General features: G+C 31.8%; 1 protein-coding gene across 2 annotated transcripts; it reads left to right on the top strand.

Moving 5' to 3' along the window:
- The first annotated feature begins 8,299 nt into the window (after nt 1-8,299).
- Nucleotides 8,300-11,003, top strand: LOC125211371 (uncharacterized). 2 transcript variants are annotated; one of them, XM_048111123.2, is made up of 4 exons: nt 8,300-8,449; nt 9,510-9,674; nt 9,793-10,068; nt 10,140-11,003. In XM_048111123.2, the coding sequence occupies exons 2-4, from the start codon at nt 9,534-9,536 to the stop codon at nt 10,779-10,781; spliced, it is 1,059 nt and encodes a 352-aa protein (XP_047967080.1). In that variant the 5' UTR covers nt 8,300-8,449; nt 9,510-9,533; the 3' UTR covers nt 10,782-11,003. The 2 variants fall into 2 exon arrangements, with proteins under 2 accessions (XP_047967080.1, XP_088922915.1); XM_089066789.1 differs by lacking the exon at nt 8,300-8,449 and adding an exon at nt 8,468-8,528.
- Nucleotides 11,004-11,294: the final 291 nt, after the last annotated feature.

Below are 11,294 nucleotides of genomic sequence, written 5' to 3'. Positions count from 1 at the left end.
TCGTTAATAGAAATATTTCTTCGATCTAACTAGTAAAACGAAATAGGGCGATTGAGTGTATTGGATTTGTGAGATTTAAAGAGTAATATTATAATACTCCATATTTCTTCGATCTCATTAGTACAACGAAATGGGCATAATGAGTGTATTGGATTTCATTAGTCCTTGACGGTGCTACAGAAAAATATTTAATGCTAATCAGAAATAGTAGTAAATTAAATGAATTTTCAATTATTCTGACCAATCAATAAATAACCTTTTCCCCATTAAATTGGTAGTGACATGTATATAGTCGGTGCCCTCCTCAGATGTTCATGTTCGCCTTCACATGAATTTTGACTTATTAATTGATTATTAACGCGCCTTTTAATTTGTTTTATTTGTTTATTTATTCCCGTGCAATCAATTACTACGTCGGTCGCCCCTTTATATGACTCTTCTCTTCAATGTCCAAATTAATGCAATTTTTATTCTTAATTATTCAATACGTTTGATTCAGCGCATTACAAAGGGAATGATTCGTTTTTACTGTTAGATAAAATTATTTATAAGTTGAATATAGAATATATATACTACTATACTCTATTTGATAAAATAAATTGAATGTCGAGATGTTTTGGTTGAAGACAAAAAAATCAAGAAGATGTATTTTTGAGGGTCCATCTCCAGCTTCAACGTTTAAATACCTTTTGTCAACCAGTTAAATTTTGGATATTTCCCTTTTTTAACTTAATATTACTCTTGTTCCTTTATAAATAATTGTTTCCCTTTTTGTCGGATATTTTTTGTGGGCTAAGATAACATTATTGTCACAAATATCTATCAATCCCAACCATGACATCCACAATTTATATATTCTTATTTTACTTTTATCTTTTATACTCCTATATCATAGTGGAGTATATTCTTATTGCACGTATTTATTCTCCAAATTCCGAGCATAATTGGTGCCAAGATTGTTGCTAAAAGGTGAAATTAAATAATAGTAGTAGTCTTTTTTTTGCAAAGAAAATATATGACCTTTAAAACTTAATGAACGATTTGGACTTAGATATTGATAAAGAAGGGTATGTTTGGTTATATAAATGGTTATAGTTAAGAAATTGCGTGTTTAGGCCGCAATAATAATAAAACATATCCAATTATGACTATGACATGACCTAAGTTTTGGTCTTTGCTTTTCATGACTAGCTTATTGAATTTATTAAATAGACTAAGTAGTGTCAAATGCGATTCCTTCAAGTATGTTTCACAATGATTATGCTTGTTTGTGTGATTGATAATTAGCATATATATACGTATAGATATGCATATAAACCTGAAAAGACAACGTTTATAGGAGTCAACCATATATAGTGTTGAGCAAAATATTCGAAAAACCAAATCGTATCACAAACATTAGTTAACATACTTTTTTTCATGACATTTCTCATACCCATTAACCCAACGAGTACTCATGAATAATAATAATAATAATAATAATAATAATAATAATAATAATAATAATAATAATAATAATTACTATTAAATACTAAAATAAATATTTCATAATAAAATTTCTAGTATTACATGAAAATAATAACTAATTATTAGTATAAGAAAAAAATCATATTACTAAATATGATTACAGACTAAAATATAGTGCGAGTGTGCGACTATTCGAAAATCACTATTTGCAGACTTAACGTATGGATTAAGAGTAAACATTATGATTGCGGATCAGATTTATCTTTAGCTAATCAATTAATTTAACGTGACTTATATTTTAAGCCTGATTATAGCTTTAAATCCGAATTGTTTTCATTTTATCATGAATTATCGGAAATAATTTTTTAACTGCACGTGATCAATTAATTTACCACACGTCGAATTTTGACGTCCTCAAATTATTACCTAAATCGTTCGTATATTTTATCAACATCCTAAAACCTAAAATCACCATTTTACATCATGAAACTATACTATACATAATAACACAAGTCATATAAATATGTCGCGCCACATCTAGGACAAGAAACACCCAAACGCCAAGATGGCCTTAGAAACAATTTATATATATGTACGCAAAGATATATCTCAAGCATATTAAAACGCTAATAATTTGCATTTATGTAATAGTTAACATACATGGTCTAACATATTACTAGTAATTAAAAAGCAATTTGCATTTCATAAACAAAGTATAGTTATTCAATCCGGAAAAAAAACACCATTATCGAACGTTACCGGGCTAATCATATGAACATAATCAACCTAAAGGGACATGATTTTACGTGGTCCTCGACTCCATCGACAGCGACACACAATTATACATAAGATAGTTAAATTGTGAAATGTCACATTTCTTATTTTATCTTATACATATATACCTACGGATAAAACGAAAATTAAGTCATGCAGATTTCTCACTCAAAGCCGTACTATTATTTCTTTTGGTGAAGGATACACAAATGAACGTAAAATTGACAATATAGAGAAATTAATTGAATGCGAACATGCAAAATAGTGTTTAACAAGTGCTACCCACGATCCATGATAGTATAATTGATTGGTGAAAGCATACTACAAAATTGAATAATCAAATACATATCATTATCGTTGGCCTAATTAAGAGAAACATAATGCACATGGTATTGATTCGAAGCACTATCAATTTCCATGTTGTTGCAACATCGCATCACATGTCGCTACCACGACATATATATTAACATTGTTAAGTTGCAACACTTTTTTCTCTCTTCTTTTGGATGCTGTATTTATATAATGAACTATCTTGATTCTTGTACAATGAAAATTTTGGGTTCATTACATGTGAAGACGTATAGCATATTTCGGGCCGACGTTTCATGAACAAGAATATTTGTACAAATAGTGAATCGTTTGTCATTAATATTTCAATTTTCATGTAAAAAATGGTACAAGATTGATTACGCTAAGGAATGACTAACAGTTACCATTCATGTCATATAAATTATAAAAGCATGTCATGAAATATTGCCTCATATTATAAGTTATATATATGTAAAAAAATGGCATGGAAATCTCTATTTCATCTACACGGTATTTCGCGATTCTTTTCCTTTCTATAGGTTGGTGGTGGGGCTAGTCATAAATAAATAGAAGAAGTTTGGGATCACCGACATCATTTAAATATTTATTGCAACTACTTTATTCTTTGCTTGTCACACTGTGCAATACAGCTGAATAATTCACTCCTTTTCTTACACTTGATTTTACACACATTAAATGATTTGATCATCTTTGAGACCATTATTAATTTCAAATTGTATTATGACACTTGCATACTATGAATATATTTGATTAGTCGTATTCTTTTATAGTTCTCTGTACTTAATGACAAATGTGATAGTTAGGAATGAAAATGAAATATTATTCATAATACTTACATGTATAATATTGTAGTGGGAAATGGAAAGATTTTTATTGGTTAATTTTTAAAAAATATTCACCTAGGCGGACCGGCAACTGCTGACTTTTTCGAGAAATTATATCGATGTATGCAAAGTAGGGAATGCATCAATCAAAGAGGAAATAATCGCAATTAATTTTTTTTATTAAATTCATTAATAATTGGAATTACCAAAATATCTACTGAATTTATTTTTTTCAAAATTGGGACCCTACCGGCTAACGGTTGCGTGTCAACTGTATAAACAATAGGTTTCTACAAGATTATGATGCATACAATTTAATTATTAAAATTTGAAAAAATCAATTTCATGTATTGGAGGTACTTGAATTATTTTGATTTAGATACCATTCCATGCATTATCCATCTTACATGCCTGAGTTTGGTGTATCGTCAATATCAATGACAAATAAGTGCATTGGTAAGTTATATAGTACTGAAATTTAATTAGTTTTGAAAAGAATGCAAATTTTCATGTTTGGTGATGCCTAATTTTGGTCCCACAAGCAAAATGCCAAAATCCGTTCGAGATCGAGACTAACTAAAAAGGTAAATTACGATTGTATTCAATATCTTAGCGTTGTAACGAAATTAAAATAGCTCATTTTAGAGTAATTGCATAAACTCCTAATAAGTAGTGGTATTCAAAATTTTAGTTTTGGCTTAAAAAATATCCCACGAAATTTTGGGGCACCGGTTTTTGAGTGAGAGACCAATTAGTTAGTTTCATTAAACAATCAAAGTTTGAAGATATGTGACAAAATGCAAGTTGCAAATGATGAGATCAACGCGTATATATGTGTGCAGTACAGATCCCTACATGATATATATTTATTTATATATATACGCTATTTATACGCAATTATTAATATGGAGTACGGATTTTGAGGGGTTTTGTTTAAATTGGAATCTAGGTTCCGATTTCTCTGACTAAATAATCCATTTTCTGTTTAAGATCGTTAATATTTTAAATGGGCTAGAGGCTAGAGCTACACCATTGCTTAGCGGTGAATATAAGTTCATAGAAAATTATAAAGACTATGTCTTACATTTATGACTCATTGAACGTACAGGCTTAATCAAATTTATGTGGATCCACTCTACATCTAAGTAGTATAATCAATTAATTAATATTGAAGCCAGCCTGTTCAATAAGTAATTGATGGAAAACACAGTTAGATCTTAATTTAATTTTTTTTTGCCATTTTCAAATCATATTTAATTTCGTTGTACTCACAAGAAATTATTAGAAACAAAGAGCATAGTTGGCATATATGTAAAAGTAATTATAACTTTCTGCAGGGTAGAACTATAGTAAGCGAAGAAGCCATAATTTACTTATTCTATATTCTAATTGGTGAAAAGTATTAATTCGAATAAATTTTGTTACTAATTAATTATTAGGAAGTTTAATGCGGACTATTCAAAGCATAGGCTCCGGCCCAATATTTATACAATTATAATAGAGAAAAATGTAACATCAATTTGAAAAAAATAATTTTCGTATGAGGAAGATGACAATTGGCAGTTATGGGTGTAGAAGCTTACTTCGTTTTCAATATTTTTGGGTTAATTAAAATTACAAGTCAAATTAGATGTAAAAACAATTTAGTAGGTAATGAAGAAGTATTAAACTATTAATAACAAGCATTGGCATGTGCATCTCCATGTGCCCTTCCTCGCTGTCTGCAAACATATATCAACGCTTTATTGTCGACGCTACGGCGTTCCATCATTCTTCACTCACTCCACAATTTTCCATACTACTATATGTATATCTCTTAAATTTGACCTATACTTTTCTTTCATTTTTTTATGTGTTTTGTCAACTTATTAGAGTCGTATTATGCTCTTTGCTTGGTTAGTTATTGTACTTGCCTACACAAATCACTTCATCTACTTGTCGGAGGCCTCGGAGGGAATCTTTATAATCCCCTCAACTAAAATGGGCAATAATGGAGTAAAAAAGTTAGTCCAATTTAAAGACAAATGTTTGCAATTATAAAAATGTAGCGTGAATAAGAAATGAGTGGATGGGTTAATTAAAGTTTATTAATTAGTAATTACAATTATTTAGCACGATGAATAGTTACGGGATCCATAAGTGATTACTCTTGATATAAATTAAAAATGGAATTTTTGTGAACGGTTTAAAAATTAAAATGAGACATCTATAGTAGCCAAAAGTTTCCTTAGATTTTATTTTCTTTTTTCTATTAATCATAACTTTTATTTCGTTCCATTACAAGTTCCAACTCTTGTCTCGCATACCATTATTAATTCTACTATTTTAGATTGGTTTATATGACTACTACATAGTGACCCCTGAGTAGTGAGAGTAGTAGGAGTATTAATTATAGAAATTTTAGACATTCAAAATATTTAATGATCAACCCAAATAATCATTTGAAATTTTAAAAAATACTAAATAATTAAAGAAGTTAATACTCTAATCGAATTGGTGAACCATGCATGGTCCATGGTTGTCGATCAAATGAAAAATTGAATCAAGTAAAAAATACACTAAAAATTGAGAAAAAAGATTCAAAACTTGATAATGACACGAAGTAGGACACTAGTAATATATAGTCCTATAACCACTAGTAGCAACTTGTAAAGAAATCAGAGCTGATGTAAACACGAAAGGAACGAACAAAACTAATTGAATGATCATTAATTCAATGAGTTTGTGTTAGATTTTTCATTTATTCTAGTGCGATTTACTGCATAGTTTTGCATTTGAGTCGCTCTCATTTAAAAAACAAAAAACAAAAAATAAAATTGAAAGTTCATTTTCCCACATGACTTGTTACCTAAATGATTGAAAACCTACAATATTGTGCATGCAGGCGAGTTGATCTAATCATAAAAAATAAAAAAAATAAAAAAATAAAAACTATATCCAAAGTCCATCCTCCCACATGGCATGCTACCTAATGATGGAAAATTACAAAAGTACTAAAAAACAGACCACATATATATAAGTGCCACTGCAATCCTCATCCTAATTTTGAGGAATATTTTTGTACTAGCTACCACAAAGCTTCCATTAATTTTGTGGGATCAAAAGAGATATTTTGGTGTATAGTTATTATTAGTACTGCTTGAGATGTTTTGTTTGGGGTACGAGATAGATACGATTGAAAGGATTGAGTTCATTAGGTAATTCGCAATCACTTTTAGTGTTATGTTTGGGTTGATTGCTTGTTTGTATAGGATAAAATGAAGGATTATGACTACATGTAAATAAAATATTACTGATTCAGAATAAAGAAAACCAATAGTAATAACATTTGAAAGAGTATTTGAGAACTTTGTACTGTATTATAGATCGGATGATGATTAAATAATCACCAAATTGAGTGAGTAGATAGGGTCCAAATGATCTACCATGTCATATTAATTTATTATGCAAACCAAAAATTGTTTAAGTTGGATTATATCATTCAATCTTGCATAATTACTCAAAGCAAACACCACATTCAATACTCGATAGATAAGTGAAATATAGGTGAGTATTTACTTGTACTACTATGTATGTATTTTCTAGAAAAATTAAGTTAGAGTCGGCGGTAGAATTTGAATTGAACTATGATCATTTAAAACATACGATATCAATGTTTTTCTTTATTTTTTATTTTTCAAAGAGAGAGAAATAAGTCAATTGGTGGTTAGTACTCCCTCTGTTCTGTTTCTTTTCGGCACGGAGATTAAGAAAAATTGTGTTAGGTTTGTTAAATAAATGGTGAAGAAAATGGAAAATGAAAAATGCAGAAAGATGAAGAGAGAAAAAAGTAAGAGATACTAAAGTACGTGTGAAAAAATATGTTGACATTTACTAAAAATGGAAATGATTCTATTAATATGGAATGTACCAAAATGGTAAAATGACTATATTATTATGGAACAGAGGGAGTATGTATTAATAAATGATGAATATTCGATTCTTCTTCATTCAAGGATATAATTACATTGGGTTTTGCCAAGTCCATCAGCACTTGTTTAACTTTTTAATATCACGAGCAGTAAAGCCCAAATAAGCAATTGGGCTTCCTTTAAAGTACCTAAGACTAGTAGTTCAATCAAATCGGGCATTATAAATAAAACAACTGATATTTAGATTATTATATTTATAGCACACAATTTATTCACAATTTATCAATCCCAATTTATTTTCCTCGTACTACTTTTCTTTTTGGCATGTTTAAAGTTAAATGAGTAATTTTTTCTTTTAATAAATTCAATTATTTTCTTTTTACCTACTCTATTATCTTTCATGGTGTATTTTATTCTTTATATTAATTATCTAATTTATTCTCTTTTCAATTAATTCACTAGATACAATTTTTTAATTTTTTTGCAAAAAATACTTGGATTAACTTGGGATAATCGAGTTACTATAAAGAATTATGAATCTATAATTAATTCTATTGGGCCTAGCTTCTAAATCAAGAGCGTCACATGATTTGAAAATATAAATATCTCTTCTCACTGTGAGGAAAATGACAAAGATGTAATGTAAATGTTGACTAAACTCTACATAGTATAAAATTGATAGATATAGATTCCCAACTAAGTTGTTTTAAATTTTAATACTCGCATCCAATTGATATAAAATAAATTTCTCAAAGCCTAAAATTAAATGGCAATCAATTCTATCATGATTCATGACCATCGATTTTTCATTTTTTCCATTCCCAATTGATTTTCTGCCACCTATTTTGTCGTAGTGGGCCTGCGATTGCCCACCCACGCACAAGCCTGAATCCTCAGCCATGAACCGGAAATTGACCGGCATATATAAGTAAGCCGCCAAGTTTGACCGGAAGAGCCGGTTTTCCACGTGCGAAGTGCTGATATTAAATGTGAAATTAAAATAATGTGGAACATCTGGCCACAATAATTCTCAGCTCCTTGATTCTGCATCGTTCGGTATTGTGCTCTCCACACGTCTCTCCTACTGCCGTAGCTCTGCCGCCGTCACCGGCTGGAAGCCTATTTTACCATTCCCCCCTATTTGTACGTCGATATTCTCTTTATTACTGCAATTTTGCTGCTCTAATTTTCGTCGTGTGATTCTTCATTTCCTGAATTTTCTGTAAGCATGTGATGTGATTCGGTTGGATATAGTGAACTAGGAGATGAATTGAACGTAAAGCTATTGTATTTTGTTTTTGCATTGCAAATCCGGTTTGTAGTTATTTTAATTTGGTTTGAGCCTTCGGAATTAGATGATTTTAATGACATTCAGATGAAACAGAAGAGCTGCTAAGGTTCAGTTTTGAGGTTTAAGTTCCTTGATTCAGAAGTTGTGTGCTTGATTGTTGAATAGAGTCTTTCATTTGATCCACTTTAAATTTAAACCAGTCCTTTCTAATTGTACAACTCATGTTATTTATTCACTGCTTTATGTGGCTGTTGGGGTTTTGTGGCTTGGCTGCTGGTGATAATGTTTATTTGCGCATGTCGGACAGTTCGTTGCTAAAGAACTAGATTGATCATCGGGTTAAAGTTTCTTGGTCTAAGAATACTAATGAAGACCTCCATCTTTTAAAAGATATTTGTTTATTACTTTTTTTTTTGTTGTATGATAACACTTGCATCAAGTGCAAATTGTCAATATTTGCATAAAAAGCACGATTAGCTGACTGAGGGCACAAATTCAGGAAAAAGAGATTTAATTAAACAAAAAATTCAAATGTCGAACCAAGCTCTAATCATCTCCTATAGATGTATGTCAAGTTACTGTGTATCTGTGATTAAGAGTAAAGTTCTATCTGTGTCAAAGTTCCTAATGTGATTTGTTTTGCACTCCTACTTTTTACATGCTGTTAATATTGAGTTTATGCTTTAATGAGTAACAACCAAGCTGTCATGGCCCTTAAGTTGTTCCTATTAGCAACTCCATGACTCTGCTTGCAAATGATGGTGAACCAAATTTTCTGTTTTAAACTTTTAGTGGTGTTAATTTTCCTCTTCATATTACTCAACCCTTCATGAATCATGATACATCCTGGTAATATATTCTAAGTATCTTTTAAAGTACTGAATCTTGTAGTAAATCATTTTCTACCCACAGATAAGTAGCTCCTGGGAGAAACTAATGGATTTCCTCTTCAAGCCACTGAATTTGGAACCTTCTGATTGTTCCTTCATCGAGCAGGATATTAAAAAATGTCCATTCTTGAGGAATATAGATAAGCCAACCAACTTTTCTTTTGCTCCTCTGAGTATTCCTGTTCCTGTAAGTTGGTTTCTCCTTCTCCTAATTTAATATAATCTGTTTCCAGTTTATGCTATCTTCTTCTCCCTTGGTACATCAAGTATACCGTTTTAAATTCCTTTCTTCAATTTATGTTCAGCGTAAAGGAGCCAAAGGCCCAATTTTTGAGGATGGTCCCAATTTTGACTTGGCCTTCAAGCTTTTTCATGGGAAAGATGGGGTACTTCCTCTCCCTCTGGACGTTGACAAACTGGAAACTGTGCCTGTGCCAGAGTTCAACCGTTTGGAATTAAAAGCAGCATCTATCAGCATGTCAGCATTTGGACCTGGAGGGCCTTTCGGTTTTCATTCTTTCTTTAGAAAGAAACAGAATAAGGAATCTGAGTCATCCAGAAAACAAGAGCATTCTTCTAAGGTAGTAACTTTTTCACTTTACAGCACAGGCATCCCTTGATCATGATTAACGGACGAGTATATGATTTTCAGGGTGGTTCCTCAGAACACGAGGCACTTGGAACCGAGTGGCTAACAACAGGAAACTGTCCACTGGCCAAGTCTTACAGAGCTGTAAGTGGCATTCTTCCACTTGTGGCGACAGCTCTTCGACCACCGCCTGGAATCAAGCTCAAGTGTCCACCCGCGGTAATTGCAGCCAGGGCAGCCCTTGCCAAGACCACCCTAGTTAAAACCATTCGTCCACAGCCATTACCTGCAAAAATACTTGCCATTGGCTGCTTGGGCATCGCAGCCAACATTCCATTAGGCGTATGGAGAGAACATACCCGAAAGTTCTCACCCTCATGGTTCACTGCAGTGCATGCTGCAGTCCCCTTCATAGCCATGCTCAGGAAGTCTGTCTTGATGCCTAAAACTGCCATGGCAATAACCATTGCAGGTTCTATCCTTGGACAGATCATTGGCTCTCGGGCGGAGCGTCTTCGACTGAAGGCCAAGGCCGAGAACGCCAAGCTTGTTGCTCAGCCCTCACCAGCAGGTTTTTCGGGTTATGGTTCGGTCCAGGCGGATGCACTGACTGCTGGTCATTGTGGGAAGCAGGGAGGCGACTGGGATCCACTGGCCAATAAGATTGCCAAGATCTCTTCTCCACCACCTAGTGTGTGTTTCTGAACACACCAATGGGTTCTTACCTAAATAATCGGCTTAAGTATATTCAACCAGATTCACTATATAATGTCTATAATATATTAATGTGTGTATATAAGACGTTATGTAAAATCTGGAAATATAATGGCTTGCATCTTGTGCTGTTTGTATCAACTATTATCTCCGTGAGCTAATAACGGAATAATACATACATTGCTAATAAAAATAAGGTTTATAATGAGTCAATATTTGCCTAGTTATACTCGACCCTCCTTTTATTTAGCCAATATATTTAACAATTTAAACTAAATGGGGGAAACAATTTTTTGCAAAAAATTACAAACAATTAGAAAATCCTTTTTATCTGGCTACAAATAAAAATTAAAAACAATTAAACAATTTTGTGCCTAATTAGATTTTCAGTTTGTCGTCCCTCCACCTTTCAAAACTGAATGATAGAATCACAAATTTTCGAAAAAATTAATTGTCCTTTTTGATTAAATTTGTTTTATTTATTTTTTATATTTTCTTAGGCTC

This window comes from Salvia hispanica, chromosome 3 (genome assembly GCF_029641045.1).
Source record: "Salvia hispanica isolate PSC_SH4W2 chromosome 3, Shi_PSC_v1, whole genome shotgun sequence".
NCBI classification, from domain to species: domain Eukaryota; kingdom Viridiplantae; phylum Streptophyta; class Magnoliopsida; order Lamiales; family Lamiaceae; genus Salvia; species Salvia hispanica.
This window is presented reverse-complemented; position numbering and strand designations above follow the sequence as displayed.